The 17,985-nt window shown below is 40.6% G+C and overlaps 1 protein-coding gene across 2 annotated transcripts in view; it reads left to right on the top strand.

Annotated features, from left to right (window-relative positions):
• The window catches only part of PTPN2 (protein tyrosine phosphatase non-receptor type 2), a 55,703-nt gene that overhangs the window by 18,599 nt on the left and 19,119 nt on the right, over positions 1 to 17,985 (top strand). For both annotated transcript variants that reach the window (XM_048840200.2, XM_048840202.2), the window contains exons 3-5: positions 2,693 to 2,793; positions 5,652 to 5,750; positions 7,946 to 8,083. In XM_048840200.2, the coding sequence (XP_048696157.2) occupies positions 2,693 to 2,793; positions 5,652 to 5,750; positions 7,946 to 8,083 (338 nt within the window). The remainder of the gene's footprint in view (positions 1 to 2,692; positions 2,794 to 5,651; positions 5,751 to 7,945; positions 8,084 to 17,985) is intronic.

Genomic DNA, 17,985 nt, shown 5'->3' with positions numbered 1-17,985 from the left:
ACTGTTAACAGTACTTGCTGACATCATCTTTCCGAGAACACTAGCATCTGTATGAGTGATTTACTATAACAAGATCTTAAGTTTTTCCTGTTGGCAAATGACATGTAATATTTACAAAGATCTTGGTTTCTGTCCAGTAGAAATATTTCGGATAAAATAAAGCAATACAGGAAAGGAAAATCTGTTAACAATTTTATTTCCAGACAATATAATGTAAGGATACATATTTTGTGTAAAACATACATAGTATCTCTTTAAATCTGTAATGTACATGTGTCTTAGCCTCCATATGGAGGTATATAATTTTTTTTAAAAGTCTACCTACAGCTCCAGGTCCTTTTGCCACATACTAGAAATATTAATGCAAACATAGTTAAACCAGTAACTTTGCCAAAGCCAAGGAAGAGAACAAACCAAAATGGTCTCAACCATCAGTGCATTTCTCTCCCCAAGAGCCTGCAATGTGCTCTCAAGGGTCAATGGATGTAGGCTATTGCATAGAGGGAAAGGGGTGAGAAGCCCAATGCTTGGGGGCCCTTCATAAAATGTGTACCATGGGGTCAGGTCCCTCCTTTTTTCTCATTTAAAAAAAAATCCATCTGGAGGACATCAAAGTTACAAAATTAGGGTTCTGCATCAATCTTGACTCTCTTCTTGTATATTTTGGAAAGGCAGTAGTCTTTCCAGAGTTATGATTTCAGTCAGCTTCCTTTGTATAGCTTTATACTTTGGCTTGAAAAATGGGGTTTGGCTTGAAAATTGCCACATTAACTCTGAAGACAAAGGAGGATGTTTCTAAAAAATGTTGGGGGGGGGGGATCAAATCGTTCTTGTTAAAGTTCTCTCAAAATCACTGTGGTTTGAAATATTTTACTTCTGTTTTATTCTTTGCTTACCCCTAGCTCATTTTCTATGTGATTAAATCTCTTTGAAAATGTATGCACTAGCTGTTTTAGAGAAATAGATTATACGTAGGCAAATTATTAAGGATTTGTTGTACATGGTTTTGGACTCAATCTTTCCCTCATTGGTTTGAATGGGAGTTTTTTCTAGTGAGTGGGTAGCCCAGTTGGACATCAGAGGTTTAATTCTCCAGTGCTTTGCAGCTAGTGTAGTTATTTACACTTGTGAATCATGAAATCAAGTTAACAAATATAATGCAAAATAAATAAAATTCTCAGCAATCCATGGATCAGAGTTAAGATCTTTGTCGTGGTGAGAGATGCATTTCTGTATATTTTTTTTAAAAAAAATTTAATATGTGGACAGTATAAAACTTAGCCTTATCTATTCATTTCCTTTTAAGTGCTTGGGTTTGTGATAATTACTTTGGCATTTGGTAACTTTAACTGTGTTTTTGAAAGGATTTTTGTTCTTTCAGGAATACAGATTAGGGGAGCCTCATTACATGACTGTGCACCGTAGATGTATGAATACAAAGTGTTCCATCTGTGCTTAAGAAAAACTACAATTCATTAATATTATTGTGCAATGAGAACCTATTCTTTCAGTGATATGTGATTGTAATGAGACTTTCTTATAAAACAAGTATGCAAGAGGGGAGAGTTAAGATTGTTGTGGGAACCTTGACTGTGAATATTCTGATCCTTGGTTAAAATTTCAGCCTTGTTACTGCATTAACAAGCCGCCTCTTTTTTTTTTAACATATTATATTTTAAATTATCAATATTCAACATATCTTCTTGAAAACAATGTGGGAACTATGTGTGACAGTATGGTTGTAGGCTAGTGATTTTCTCCTGAATTGCTCACTTACTTGCTGAAGGCTTAGGGAGCAAATTAGCATAAGGATATCATCTGCCACTAGGTTATTAAACAATTAAGTGTAAAAATCTATGAATGCTTTGTTAAGGATATATGCTTCAGGTTCCAGTTTTAACTTTTCGTCAGTTGTGTTGCATTTCCTTTGTTGCATGATTGGTATTTATATACCTGACAAGATTTGCAGTCTCAATTATCACTGAAGTAAACCTGGAGTTTTGGGTGCATACTGAGAGGATTGGGCCCATAAATAGTAAATTCCTGCCTCTGTCACTGGCCTGCTGGGTGACTGTGGTCAAGTCACTTGATCTCTGTTTCAGTTTCCTCATTGATAATGTGCTACATCTTATATTTGCATTACATTTGTGGTAATCTGTTAGGAGTCAGAAAATGCTAATTAAAATTCTGTGAGCCTCTGTTCCTTTGAAGTCACTTAAAATGAGCAGAACTTTGCATGGGCATAGGGGCTGCAGCTCTGGCTGCAGTGCTGGGGCTTAAATGGGGAGTTCCATTTTAAATACACATACATCTAAACCCAGATTATCCAAAATTCACGTCTGGCTTCTGATTTCTTCTCTTTCTATCAGAACTTCTAAATGATTATCCAAAATTCTGATTATACAGAGAATGTGGATGTTTCCAAAGATATTTGGATAATGGGATTTTTTAAATGTGTATAAAATATATTTTATATATAAAATTTTTATTTGCAACAGTTAAGAATGGCTATGTTAGTCATTTATAACTAAGCTAGGAGTGAATTTTCCACTTAGACCAAATGAATGCCAGTTATGCCTTAATATCGCCCATGACCTGATAAATTCTGGAAATATGTTTAATTAATTAATCTCATGAGTTTTGCTTCCATATATGTTTGTCATATGTCTTAATTTTAACTTTCTATTGTTAGATGACCAAAGTCGTGTAAAACTGCAGAACACAGAGAATGACTATATCAATGCCAGTTTAGTAGTCATAGAAGAAGCCCAAAGAAACTATATTTTAACACAGGTAAGTAGTAACCAGGTATTAAATTGTTATAGGAGATTGAGAACATGGACATTATGGCATAGCACAGCCTTACATTCTGGGGATGATAATGAAGCCATCTTTGCTGCTCTACTCAGTCAGTAAATGAAACACATAGCCAATATGTCTGATCTGATTACAAGGATGTTCTTCTAATTTTTATAAGATATTTGCAGGGTAAGCATTATTTCATAGCAATCTATGTATTAAAGTTTTCAAACTTTTCTAAAACAATTTTCTTTTCAACAATTATGACCATATCCAAATGGTTACTTTATCTGTTGTCCTCTCTTCCTTTTGAACAAAAACACATACATGAATGGTATCAGTGTAAATGTTAGTAAAAATTGACAAAAAAATCCAGAGGAGAGTTTCTGGTTTCTTTGTTAACCTCTTCTCCTTTATTATTTTGATCCTCAGTGTGCTATAGTTGTCTTCATGCAGGTCATGTACAGACTTTCCATATTTCCACGTAAGGTAAAATATTGTGTAACTTAAATGTATAGATGCAGCAGTGTCACTGAATTAATGAGCAAACTCGGATCTACTCAAGTAGTAGTGGTGGAAAGCTTGAGACTTACTATTGGTTCCCAAATAATAGACAACTTTCCTCTAATTTAACATATTCACGCTTTTGCCTTGTGTCCTTTGTAAATATAAATCCATTTTAACATCAAGAAATACATTATATAGCTTGAAAAAATTTCCCGATACTTAGTAGCTGGAAGACGAAACCTGTTAAACAGGAGGTTAGGGAAGTCTAACCAGGGAGGTCCAGAAGAAACATCTTGGTAACAAATCTGGATTCTCTTAGCACCCCAACTTCAAGAAAGGGGGAGGATACTGGAGTGCAGTGGTTGGAGGGTTTCTTTTTTCATGTCAAGTTCTGGCTGATAGCCATAGATCCGTTTTGAAGCAATAATTCCTTGTTGAGGGAAGGGAGAATTTTTATTTTCCTGACTGTCTGACTGTGGGAAGTCTGACTGTGGGAAGTCTCTACTGCTTTATCTTCCCTTCCATCCTCCATTTTTGACGTCCTCATCTGTGTACAATTTCAGAATCTGTTTCTGCTACTTCTCAGTTTTTCTAAGTGAGAGCATCATGAAACTGATGGGAAATCCATGGGATACTTCACAGTTTAAGGGTGTGACAGGTTTCTGAACAGTAGCTATGAAACTGACTTAAGTCTTGTAAATTTCTTGCACATGGTGTTGCCAAACAGTATCAATAGTAGAGCTTTTGGACCTCTTGTGTCAGACTCAGGAAAACAATGGAGCATCAGTGTACATTCAGTTCACAGTGGAAGGCTTCTTGCAGCAATAAAAAATGTCTAGAAAACTTAATCTTTTTCTAAATGTATGATTTGAATTCTGCAGAAATGGCTTAGTCTCTCTCACATATTGGGGGGGAGGGGGGGAAGCTTTCTTGTCATGACTGAGTGGATTTTTCAAGTCCTTATAATTTGAACCACTTTTACCTTTTGCTTAGTATGTAAATAATAGGCCTGAAAACAGCTTCTCCTTTTAAGTAAGATTGGCTTAAAAACACTTCTTCATAATGTGTTTTTTGTTTTGTTTTTTACTAGCGTCCAGCTGACATTTTGGATGGTGTTTTGCCAAATATGGAATCCTGGATTTTGTATATGAAGTGGGCTTTTAAACTACTGATCTACTGGATGCATAGATTCAGAGATGTCATTCACATTGTGTGCATATAATTGGAAAAAAGACTACTTTTATATACAAAATCCATGACAGTTATAAATAGGGCTGTGTGAAAAATCACTGTTTCACAGAGGGCAGGGAAATGTTGGAAATGCCCCAAAGCTGTGATCTTCTAAATATATATAATTTTTTTACAGGAAAATGTCTGTCAAAAAAAAAATCTTTAATACAAAACAATTAGCTTAGTTGACAGTGCTGTATGCATGCGGAAGAATAGACTTCTATGCATATTCATTCTGTGCTTGAACTTGACTAAATTTACTTGTAGAATTCAATACTTCACCATTTACACTATATCTTGCTAGTTCAGGATTTCTCCAACTTCATTGCACTGTGACTCCCTTCTGACAACAAAAATTACTACAAGACCCCAGGAAGAGAGACCGAAGCCTGAGGGGTGCTGAAGCTTGAGGGTTTCAGCCCTGGACAGTGGGGCTTGGACTTTAGCCTCAGCCCTGGGCCCCAACAGGTTTAATGACCACCCTGGGGACCCCATTAAAACATGGTCACAACCCACTTTGAGGTCCTGACCCACCGGTCGAGAACTGCTGTGCTAGTTATAAAACTTAATGATGTTGAAATACTTGAATGTTCACAGCTGTTTAAGTAATCTCGTTCCTGATTATGTCAAGTGATGGAATGCTGCAATAAAAAGGTGTTACATTTGAGAAACAAGTCTTCACCATTTAAAAAGCTAGCAAAAGAACTGCGGGATCCATCAGATTCTGCACTAGTAATGCCTGAAAGCATAATTCTCTCTGATACTGACATCCTATCCATAAAATATTTTTTTAACCACTGTCGTTGATGAGGAATATAGTGTATCTCTATTTATGTAAATTAACTTTCTGAAGCTGTTCATAAATTTATCACTTTAATTATGAATATGTCAGAATATTTTGTTGTAGGCTAGCTAATGGGAATGCCTCGCTGTTGCATTCCAAAAAACTCACTTAATATTGATATTCTGCATTTGTGCATAAGCTGTGTAATTGACTTATGTTTCCTGTCTTACACTGTTTTCTTTGAAGACAATTTTTCAGATATAATTGAATTATGATTCTTGTTTTGAGCACTACGTGAACGTTTTACCTCTTTCTCTCCTTACTCGCTCAGGGTCCACTTCCTAATACTTGTTGCCATTTTTGGCTAATGGTATGGCAACAAAAGACCAGAGCAGTTGTCATGCTAAACAGAATTGTTGAAAAAGAGTCAGTAAGTAATGGCTATTTAATACAACTTTTACATAAACAACATACTTTTAATGCTGTCAAACCACACTTAATTGGGAAATCAAAGTTGTTTCTTAATCATTAGGAATGTCCTGTTGTGAAGAGCTAATGCATTCTTTGTTGTTGCTGGAGGCTTAAATAACAATATAGGAACACTAATCTTGTTGGTTGTTTTATCACATTTGATTATTGTGACAACTGAGATACTATACTTAAAGTTGTTTCTGGTCCTGCTTGTAGAATTAGTGAAGCACTTTGAAGGGATAAGTGAGAGTATTTACAGACTCTCTTCCAGTTGTACAGGGCTAGGATACCTTTATTAAATGAGGTAGTGGAGCTAAGAGGTGAAATTCATTTCAGTAAGAACAGTCTCCAGTAAGTACAGGTCTAGAAAGATGAAATTCCTTAGGTTGGTTCCAACATGAGATGTAGAAGGTAGGAAACTTAGCTTAAGTTTAACTCACTGAGACTTTTTTCTATTTTTCAAAATCTTCTAATAGTAGCAAAGTTTTGTTAATAGACCGCTGTTGATAATGAAAGCCTGGCTTCGTGCTACCAGCAGAAATAAATCTAATCTGTTTTCACTTCCTTACAAGTCGGTGAGAATTCAGAGTATATGAATCACTTGAGAGAGCACTTTTTTGCCAGCATGTGTGACTCATTACATATCTAGATATTAGCAGTAGTTCTTATCTATAAATGCAATCAAGTTGTGATCATTCAAAAATTTGTGGCTAGAAAAGTTTTATGGCCCTATGTACTAGGCCTGGAGCTTTGGGATCCAGTTATGCAAGCAAAGGAAATGCAAAAGTCCCATTTACTTCTCACCTATCTGACTGAGTTTGATCTTGGTAAGCACTAAAGGATTCTGATAAATCATGCATGAATTTAAAAGTCTTGGGGATGATGCAGCACAATGGCAAGTGACATGTAACTTCTATAAATGTAAAGTAATGCATATTGTCAAAAATAATCTTTTTGTGGTTGGTGGGCACTGAACTTGCAGAATCCTCTGAAGGGTGAAATGTGTCATTGGAAGAGCTCAGTAAAGGTGTCTGTTGGTTGTAGAGATATTTAAAGCAAGTACGGTATTTGGGTGCATGTCAAGATGTATCAGAATTGGGAAAAGGGCAAGAGAAGGGTAGTGAATATGGCTGGAGCATTTAACACTACTTGCAAGTGATAAGAATGTAAAAACTAGGATTTTAACAGGACCTAACTCAAATTCCAAATTATGAGGGACATAGTTAAAAGCACGTAAATGTGTGTGTAATATTCACTTAGAACCAGCTATGCAAGCCCCTGAGTTTTACAAAGAATCCCAAACTGTGACAATACAGCCACAATTTATAAAGGAAAACACTGTTTTATGTAAAGTAATCCTGTGGCATTCACTGCTACCAAGGATCAAGACAGTGTTGTGGATGGCTTGCTTGTTTGTTTTTTTGTTTTTGTTTGTCTTTCAAAAGGAGTGGATAACTTTATCTCAGCCTGTATAGTCTAAGCATTATTTATGAATGAACAGTTCTCATCCTTCAGAGCATAGACTCGCTATAGGGGTCAGAGAAGAACCTTCTCCATCCGTCTCCCCCATGCAAAATGTTGTCGAGTTGTGACTGTCTCTCCTTTCCTTTGAGGCATGTAGTAGTAGTAAGACCAGTGGCTTGCCCTAAAATAGCAAAGCCTATGAACCTGGTGTAATCATTTTACATCTGGACAAAGTGAGTGTAAAATGCTGCTAAATACAAATTTATATTTTGTTTGCACTGATGTAAATCACTGTGGGAAGTGCTCAATAGTGGAGAATTGAGCCCTAAATTCTCTAATTCAGTAGTGCTTCAACTCTTTAGAAACATGTCCACAAATTAGACATTAATAACTTTCACAAATAAAATACCTTTTTTCTTTCTGTGTATCTTAATGGGTATAAAACTGTGTTAAATTCAGCTATACATGTGGCTAGTAAATGGATGCTGTATATCCTTGAAAAGAGAGTTTCAGTTAACATATTTTAGCTTAATGACAGTGACCATTTATCTCCATATTCAGGGTGAAGGGAAAAGCTGTCGTCATAATGCATCCATATTCCCCCGCCCCATGTAGAATCTGTGATCCTGTACATTTTATTTTTGTCACTTGTCTCAGTGGGCAAATATTTACTTACTTTTTTTAATTTAGGTAAAATGCGCACAGTACTGGCCAACAGAAGAAGAAGAAGTCATGATGTTCAAGGAAACGGGATTTTGTGTGAAGCTAGTATCAGAGGACATAAAATCCTATTATACAGTACATCTACTACAATTAGAAAACATCAGTGTAAGCATTTTTCTCCATACATGTGTACCTCATATTCATAGAATTAAATCTATAATACGTATTGTTTGAAATATGTATAGCAAACTACCATTTCATGTTTAGACTAACTTTTGCATAAAAGATGATAATATTTATTTTGCTGTTAACATGTGCCAAAGACACAGTCATACATGTATCTGAATAAGTATGTGTGTGTAAATTAATAGGCCACTATTCAAAGTGCTGAAATCTTGAATCTTTTTAATTTCTCTAAATTGGAAATCAAAGTACCCCAACACCATGTTTAATTTTAATTGGCAATGACGGAGTAGCAGGCTTTTTAAGATTATAATTGGAACCTATTTTGGAGGTAATCTGGTCAGTGGCATTGGGGGAGAGAAGCTGGCAACATGGTCTGTTTCTTCAATGTCTTGTTTGTTCTGCAAACCATTCGCATTTTTGGTTATTGTTAATTAAATCTATGATGGCCATTAAAGAAGCTTTGACACAAGATACTTAGAAAGAATATGAATTTGAAACCTCCTCCATGAGCTTCTTCACATCAATATTCTACAGCTGGTCGTCATGTTGCCGGGCTCACTGAGTAAAAGTAAGATGAGGTAGAACTTTACACAGCTGTGCTCTCTTGACTTTCGTTTTCCCCATCAGCTGATCCCTTCTGGTTTTTTTTAATATTAGTGGCAGAGGTGAAGAAGGGAGGAATGGTGCCTGAAGAGCTGGGGTTGAGGAAATGAAGCCCTCCACGGCTTTTGGCAACTTGAGGCAGCAGTCTCCTCAAATACCATAGTTGTTTTGGGGCTTCTGTCTTCAGGGGCCTGGAGTAGACCATCCTGGTCTCCCTCTCTTTCCACTCCCAAGAGTTACTTCAAGCATTAGAGCTGGAGTAACTCCCACGAAGCATTTGGACTTGGGTTGGCTGATATTGTCCTGAGATTCAGATAGCGGGGAGTGCAGAAGTTATCAATTGCATAAGCTCTCCTATTCCCCCAGTTTGCTTCTCACTTCACTGCTGCTCATCATTTAAGACTTCGGGTTTTTTAGTCCTCTGAAGCAGCCCCCTATGTGCTCTAAATAGATCCTTGTATGTGAAGTAGGCTTATTTCACAAGAGTGGAATAAGGTAGTAAGGTGACTGTGCTATGTAAATGCCCTGGTCTTCTTACAAGCCTCCAGCGTATAAAATAACATTTTAACAGAAATCCTGTATACTTTCTACAAAACAATACTTAATAATAATTCACAAAAGAATTATTTCCAACTGTTGAAATTATTACTTTCCCCTCTAACCATCAAGCTTTTACATAGTGGCTACTAACCACTGATTGTATTTGATTCTACCTGTGATAAGTGTGCTATAAAATTATCAAGAATTTGGTCCTAAATGCGTGATGCTCACTTGCATCTTTTGCAGCTTATTCTAAATGTTATGCCACTAATTAATAACATACCAAATAAATTTGAGAAATGTATGAGCTTTAGATCTGGAGTAAAAGAAGACCAAGAATACAACTTTATCTGAAGAGCCAACACACGCTGACGTTTCCATAAGATCTGGGAAAACTAGGATTACTGAATTTGTAAAATTCTTTCAAACTATTCAACAGTACATTACTTATGGTACAACAGCATATCTCTGCAGTGCATCACCAAAATATATATGAGTGAAGAATTCTAAAAAGGGATATTTTATAGTGGTTAGTGGAAAAATGAAAACTTCTGGATATACTTGTCTTTTGGGTTGAAGAGTGATTATCAGAAATGCATTTATCTGCAAAGTAGTATAAGGCATAGCATTTTACACCTTAATTCGTTTTTTCTGTTTCATGCAAATGTTCATAGTTGCCTTTGTGGTCAGTTTCATATAGTCTATGACTTTTGGAGAAGGGGAAGAGTGTTTGAAAAGATCCCAGCTAACAGTTAAATAAAATAATGCACCATGTGTTGCAGATGTTACACAATTTCCTCAATTTTGCTTAACACATGCAAATTTGCAAATCTTTTCAGAATCTGCAGATCGGATTCTTCCTTTTTACAAGGACTTCACTTGGGTGTCCTCCATTCCCTTCCCCCATTTTCCTTGATTATAGCTAAGGGTCCATGTTTGTCAGGGAGGTCATGGACTCTGCAGCAGCTGCTGTAGCTGACCCCAGGGCTGCCTGAGCAGCTGGCCTTTGGGCGGCCTTGGGGACAGCCACACTGGCCGCTGCTGGAGCGGCTCTGTAGCCAGCCACTCGCATGACCCCACAGCCAGCTGCACCGGCCACTGCTCTGGCTGGCCCCAGGGACCACCTGAGCAGCAGTCCTGGGGGCGGTGGGAGCAGCCACAGCTCAGGGGCTCTTGGCAGCGATCCCGGGGCAGCCAGAGCAGCAGCTGACCCTGGGGCTCACCACCTTGGCGGCAGCCAGAGCAGTCACTGGCCATCTAGGGCTTCCCTTCCCCCGCCAGCAGCCAGAGTAGCTGCTGGCCACCGGGGGCTTCCCTTCTGTCCTCCCACCCCCTGCAAGCCCAGAGAGGCAGCAGGCCCCCTGGGGTTTTCCCCTCCACAGCTGGTGCCCCAGGCTTCCCTCCCCCTCCAACACTCACCCCACCCTGAAGATTCAGTCGGGTATTTCTGGTATAAGTCATGGACAGGTGACGGGACATGATTTTTTGTTTTTTGCCTGTGACTTGTCCATGACTTCTACTAAAAATACCCATGATTAAATCTTAGCCTTAATTATAGATAGCACTGGTACTACCATCTCTATTAAAGTTGACTGATGCATTCCATTATAAGATCCTGTTTCCAGTTGCTTATAACTTAGCCAAAACTTAACTGTCTGAGCTGAAATTTTCCACACTGGGTGTTGTCTGCCTCAGGTTGAATTGTTTTGAAACCGTTAGCAAAAACAGTTCAGCTGTTTCCAAGAATTAAATTAGGAGGAAATGTTGTTCATAAATGTTTTTACTGAGAAGCTCTAGCAGCTCCATACTTTGAAGAAAAGGCTTGAAATGTTGTGGGGTGGCATTTGTGTCACAGACATGCCCTTTGTTGGTCTTGTGAAAAGCCACCCAAATTTGGCCAAGTTACAAGTCTTGGATAAATTTGTTGGCACGTTCAAAGTAGAGATGTGTGTGTTTGACAGCTAAATCCATAAGATTCCATCTGCACTGAAAATACTCATGCAGCCGTTCTTCCTGGCTGCTGTAGACAGTTGTGACACTGGGCAGCAGAACTGAGAGCAGGAAGACCCTCCTATGCTTCCCCTACTTGCACCCAGGGAGTGTGGAAAATGATGCAGTTAGGCAGTACCTAACTCAAGTGTAGAGGGTACAAGTGCTGAGGATGCTGGTAGCCACCTTTTTCAAAATGCAAAAATGGGACACATGCAGGAGCCTTGTCCCTTTCTGTGGCTTGCCCTTGTTCCTGTTCCCCCTGAGGCCTGGCAGGCCAGAAGCCGGAGCTGGGCAGTGGTAAGAGCAGCCCAAGGAGTCTGGGCTGCTGTGGGGAGCCCCAAACCCTCCACCTGTCCAAGAGCAGCCCAGGGCACATAGCCCAGGGCAGTTGGAGGATCAGGGCTCCCCACAGTGGCCTGGGCTCCGTGGGCTGCTCTTACTACTTCCCTGCTTTGGTTTCTTGCCTGGCTGGGGCCGGGTCTCAGGGGAAAGAGGGGGGGCAGGACCTCATGATGGCCGGGGTGCAGGGAGGGGGATAAGGCCCACCTCAGCCCCCACACCAGGAAGAGGCTGACACTGCCCCTGAGCCTCAGGCAGGCGCAGAGCGGTGCCACAGGGAATCTGGGACAAATACTGTCCTGGAGTCATTCAGCCTGAGACCAGGACTCAGAATGTACATTTCAGGGTTGTCCCACCAAATTCAGGACAGGTGGTCACCCTAGATCAGTGGTATTCAAAGTGCAGGTCGCAAGCCGGTACTGGGCCGCGGAATGCAAGGCACTGGGTTGTGGCAGCTCTAGTCAGCACTGCCAACTGGGACCGTTTAAAAATCCCGTCGGCGGTGCTGCCCGGCTAAGGCAGGCTAGTCCCTACCTGTTCTGACACTGCGCTGTGCCCCAGAAGCAGCCCGCATCGGGGCTGGCTCCTAGGCGGGGGGTGGGGGGGGCATGGCACTCGGTGTGCTGCCTCTGCCCCGAGCTCCGGCTCCACACTCCCATTGGCCAGGGCGGTGCCTGCCGGTAGAGCTGGGTGGAGCTGCTTGCGTGCCTCCACCTAGAAGCTGGACCTTCTGCTGGCCGCTTCCAGGGCGCAGCACAGTCCATGATGCCAAGACAAGCAGGAAGCCTGCCTTAGCACCCCTGCTATGCCACTGACCGGGAGTCACCCACTGTAAGCCTGTGCCCCAATCCCCTGCCCCAGCCCTGAGGCCCCCCCAAACCTTTAGCCTCTTCCTGCACCCTAAACCCCTCATCCTTGGCTCCACCCCAGAGCCTGCACCCCCAGCCCAAAGCCCTGACACCCTCCTGCACCCCAATCTCCTGCCCCAGCCCTAAGCCCCCCCAAACCCAGAACTCCTTCTGCACCCCAAAACCCTCATCCCCAGCTACAGCCCACACCCCAAAGCCCTCATTCCCAGTTCGGCTGGGTCACGGACATCAAAAATTTTCTTCGACTGGGTCACCAGAAAAAAAGTTTGAAATGCCTTGCCCTAGATGGTGGTTGATCGGAATAGGAATAGAGTGAGACAAGGAGACTGGATGTGGGAGAGGGGATGAATTGGGACTTTTGGGCAAGAAGCTAGAGGTATAGGGAAGACTGGGACATGGGCCAGGGAGTGGGACTGAGATTGCGTGTGGAGCCTGGGTTTATTAAACAGGCTGGCTTGGTAAGGCGACTGGGACATAAATGTAATACTTCTGTGGGTGTGGATTTGAAATGGTGATATATTTTAAGTCAGTATGACAAAGAGGTTAATAAGGGACTTAAACCTCCAAAACCCTATACTATACTGATTTTACAGGGGAGACCATCATTTCTCAAATTGGGGGTCCTGACCCAAAAGGCCGTTGCAGGGGAGTTGCAAGGTTATTTTAGGTATTGCCACCCTTCTGCGCCGCCTTTAGAGCTGGGTGGCCAGAGAGTGGCGGCTGTTGGCCAGGCGCCCAGTTCTGAAGGCAGTGCCCCACCAGCAGGAGCGCAGAAGTAAGGGTGACAATACTGTACCATGCTGTCCTTATTTCTGCACTGCTGCCTTCAGAGATGGGTGGCCAAAGAGTGATGGTTGCTGAGTGAGGGCCCAGCTCTGCAGGCAGCATCACAGAAATAAGGGTGGCAATACCATACCAGGCCATCCTTAATTCTGCCCTGCTCTGGCAGTGGCTCTGCCTGCTACTCGGCTATGAAGGCAGCAGCGCAGGAGTAAGGGTAGCAGTACCACAACACTCTCTACAATAACCTTGTAACCCCCCGCCCTTCCACACACACACACACCCCACAACTCCTTTTTGCGTCGGAACCCCTACAACTACAACACCATGAAATTTTAAAATTTAAATAGCTGAAAACATGAAATTTACTATTTTTGAATTGGCCAAAATGGACTGAGTTTGGTAGGGCCCTAAGTATAAGGGCATAGCACGGTATCCGCTGGAAGGGAGATAAGGCTAGATCTCTGGTCATTAGATTTATGGAGACATAAAAGCAGCTCTTTTTATTTGCTATTCTTTAAGCAGTATAAAGAAGAGTACATGTCTTCAAAACAGTCCATGAGTATGATGTTACCTGCTTGTGCACATAAAGAGGAAGTAGAAATGGAATTTCTACCATACTTCTGGGGGAGAAATTGACATGGCATATTAACCATCAATTGCATAAAAATATATTTTACTGGTATACTGTAAAAGAGTCCTGTAGCACTCTTTCAAGAAAGGATCTGAGGAATGAGTATTTACAAGTAACTTGGGACTTAAGAGAGAGTCTTTGTTTTGATGCACTTATCTTCGTGGAATTTTTCTCTGTAGTTTTTGGTCTCTTATCTCTGCAGTTTCTTTCCTCTTGTAAAGCTAGGAAGGCTTTTCACTGAAATGATATTTAATGAAGAGTCTGAAAAAAGGTAACATGATTACTCTCTCCACCTCAAATGGTGACTTAAATATGTAAACCCTGGAGGAAACGTCTTCAAACCCTTCTGTACTGTTGTGTATGTTATAAAATCATAGGACTCGAGAGGTCATCAAGTCCAGTCCCCTGTCTCATGGCCGGACTAAGTGTTAGGTGTTTAAAAATCTCTGCTCTTAAAAATCTCCAATTATGGAGATTCCACAACCTCCCTAGGCGATTTATTCCAGTGCTTAACCACCCTGACAGTAAGGAAGTTTTTCCTAACGTCCAACTAAACCTCCCTTGCTGCAATTTAAGCCATTGCTTCTTGCTCTCTCCTCAGAGGATCAGAAGAACAATTCTTCTCCTTCCTCCTTGTAACAAACTTTTACATACTTGAAAATTGTTACCCTGTCCCCCCTCAGTCGTCTCTTTTGCAGACTAAACAAACCCAGTTTTTTCAATCTTCCCTCATAGGTCATGTTTTCTAGATCTTTAATCATTTTTGTCGCTTTTCTGTGGATTTTCTCCAATTTGTCCACATCCTTCCTGAAATGTGGCACCCAGAACTGGACACAATACTCCAGTTGAAGCCTAATCAGCAGAGTAGAGCGGAAGAATACTTCTTGTGTTTTGCTTCCAACGCTCTTGCTAATATATCCCAGAATGATGTTCACCATTTTTGCAACAGCGTTACACTGTTGACTCATATTTAGCTTGTGATCCACTGTGACCCCAAGATCCCTTTCCGCAGTGCTCCTTCCTAGGCAGTCATTTCCCATTTTTTTATGTGCACAACTGATTGCTCCTTCCTAAATGGAGTACTTCACATTTGTCCTTACTGAATTTCATCCTATTTACTTCAGACCATTTCTCCAGTTTGTCCAGATCATTTTGAATTTTAATCCTATCCTCCAAAGCACTTGCAACACCTCCCAGCTTGGTATTGTCCGCAAACTTTACAAGTTTGAAAGAAAGCTATCAGCAAAAATTTGACTGAACTGCTGATAACTAATTTCTGGGAACGGTTTTCCAACCAATTTTGTACCCACCTTACAGTAGCTCCATCTAGGTTGCATTTCCGTAGTTTGTTTGTTTAGAAGGTCATGCGAGACCATCTCAAAAGCTTTACTAAGGTCAAGATATACGATGTCTGCTGCTTCCTTGCTTCCTCCCTATCCACAAGGCTTGTTATCCTGTCAAAGAAAGCTATCCGGTTGGTTTGACATGATTTTTTCTTGACAAATCCATGCTGACTGTCACTTATCGCCTTATTATCTTCTAGATATTTGCAAATTGATTCCTTAATTATTCGCTCCATTATCTTTCTGGGTACAGAAATTAAGCTGACTCGTCTGTAATTCCCTGGTTTGTCCTTATTTCCCTTTTTATAGATTGGCATTATATTTTCCCTTTTCCAGTCTCCTGGAATTTCTCCGGTCTTCCATGACTTTTCAAAGATAATCACTAATGGCTCAGATATCACCTCAGTTAGTTCCTTGAGTATTCTACAACACATTTCATCAGGCCCTGGTGACTTGAAGACATCTGATTTGTTTGTCATTTTTAATGTGTTCTTTCCCTATTTTAGAATCTTCTGATCCTACCTCATTTTTGCTGGTATTCACTATGTTAGATATCCAATCACCACCAACATTCGTGGTGAAAACTGAAACAAAAGTCATTAAGCACCTCTGCCATTTCCACATTTTCTGTTATTTTTTTCCCCCCTCATTGAGTAATGGGCCTATCTGTTCTTGGTCTTCCTCTTGCTTCCAATGTATTTGTAGAATGTTTTCTTGTTACCCTTTGTGTCTCTAGCTAGGTTTGATCTCGTTTTGTGCCTTGGCCTTTCTGATTTTGTCCCTGCATACTTGTGTTATTTGTTTATATTCATCCTTTGTAATTTGACGTAGTTTTCACTTTCTGTAGGCCTCTTTTTTGATTGTTAGATCATTGAAGATCTCCTGGTTAAGCCAGGGTGATCTCTTGCCATACTTTCTATCCTTGCTACGCAGTGGGATAGTTTGCTCTTGTGCCCTTAAATAATGTCTCTGAAAAAGTGCCCACTGTCTTCAGTTGTTTTTCCCCTTAGACTTTCTTCCCATGGGATCTTACCTACCAACTCCCTGAGTTCGCTGAAGTCTGCCTTCTTGAAATCCATTATCTTTATTTTGCTGTTCTACATCCTACCATTCCTTAGAATCATGAGGACGAACTGAAGAGATGAGTTTAAACCTTGTGTGTAAATATATTGGTTGCCTGATTGCATGATTAACTGTGCAGGTTTTTTTTTTGTTTTGTTTTGTTCTTTTGTTTTTTTTATGAATTGTAGAGATGTACCTCTTAATCAGACAGGAAGCTTACAGGTCTAGCAGTATTTCTATGCAGTCATCTGTTGAAGCTGGTGAGGAAACTAAAATTCTCTGAAGATTAGAAACTGGGTTATAAAATATGTTTTCCTCGACTAGATCTCTGCCCTCCCATACATAGTTGTTGGGATAACCTGTGGACAGGTTAGGTGAGAACAAGTGTGTATCTTACACAGTCTTGAGAAGTTTGGGGTTGCAAAGTGATGAGGACTGCATTTGAGCCAGTTTTGCCTTGCATGAAACTGTTGTGACAAACAGAGGTGATTCAACAGGTTGTACAGTCAGTCTATCTAGAGGAAGTGTTTAAAGACTGAGCCAGAATTAAAAGGATACTGGACCACTTACCAATGTAAAGAGAATTTTTGGATGAACCATAAATCCATTTATCCTCCAATATCCCCAAAAGTAATCTCATACTTTATACCAGGGATTGGCAACCTTTGGCATGCAGCCCACCAGGGTAAGTCCTCTGGCGGGGAGGGCCAGTTTGTTTATCTGCCATGTCCGCAGGTTCGGCCGATCGCAGCTCCCACTGGCTGAGGTTCGCCGCTCCAGGCCAATGGGGGCTGCGGGAAGCGGCGGCCAGCACATCCCTTGGCCTGCGCCGTTTCCCGCAGCCCCCATTGGCCTGGAGCGGCAAACTGCAGCCAGTGGGAGCCGCGATGGGCTGAACCTGCGGACGCACCAAGCCAAATGTTGCCAATCCCTGATCTGTACAACCCCAGAATAGAAACTGGAGTATTAGAGTTGCCCTGATGCACTGTTAAAATCAAATAAAGATTAAGAGCTGGGCCAAGAGGAAGCATAGTAACTCACCCAGATTTTGGTGGCATGCACAGAAGCAATAACAATAGCCAGTGCATGGCCTTAATAGATAAGCTGTTAACAGATTCTAGAAAGAGGTTGATAGAAATGAAAAGACCAGAAGGCAACAACTAGGTCTAACAGCTGATGTGGAATGTTACACCAGCCTACTAATAAGAGAAATAATTAAAAAACTCAAAATGTGTTCATACGTTTTTATAGTTTTTAAAGGTATTTTTTCTCCAAGTATCCAATGGTTACCCTGGAATGTTTTCCTGGGTAGCTAAAACAATTTGTAGTTGTGAAATGGAAATGTGCAAATGTCTTGTTTTGAGTGATCATTTTGTCTTTCAAGCAGTGAATTGTTTTCTAGTCAATTTGGGGTGTGTGTGTGTATACTTATAAAAAGTAAGAAATTAACAGGAAAATTAATTGCTTTGTTTCTCCTTGGATATTGGGTAAATACAAAATATTGGGGATAATTTACTGGTAAAAATGCTTGCTTTAAAAACATAAATAAAACTAGTGTTAAGCCTTTGCCTTATACAAATATTGATTTAAAAAAATCACTATATTCCTACAGAAGAAAAACCTATTTCAGGTTTCAAAAATGTAGTCCTATATGGCAGATAATATTTACACAATGTAAACTTTGTGATTGTTTGTTTGCCTCAAAAATATTCCTTCACA

Source organism: Caretta caretta, chromosome 2 (genome assembly GCF_965140235.1).
Source record: "Caretta caretta isolate rCarCar2 chromosome 2, rCarCar1.hap1, whole genome shotgun sequence".
In the NCBI taxonomy this organism is placed as follows: domain Eukaryota; kingdom Metazoa; phylum Chordata; order Testudines; family Cheloniidae; genus Caretta; species Caretta caretta.
The sequence above is the reverse complement of the archived record's forward strand: the minus strand, read 5'-3'. Positions and strand labels throughout refer to the sequence as shown.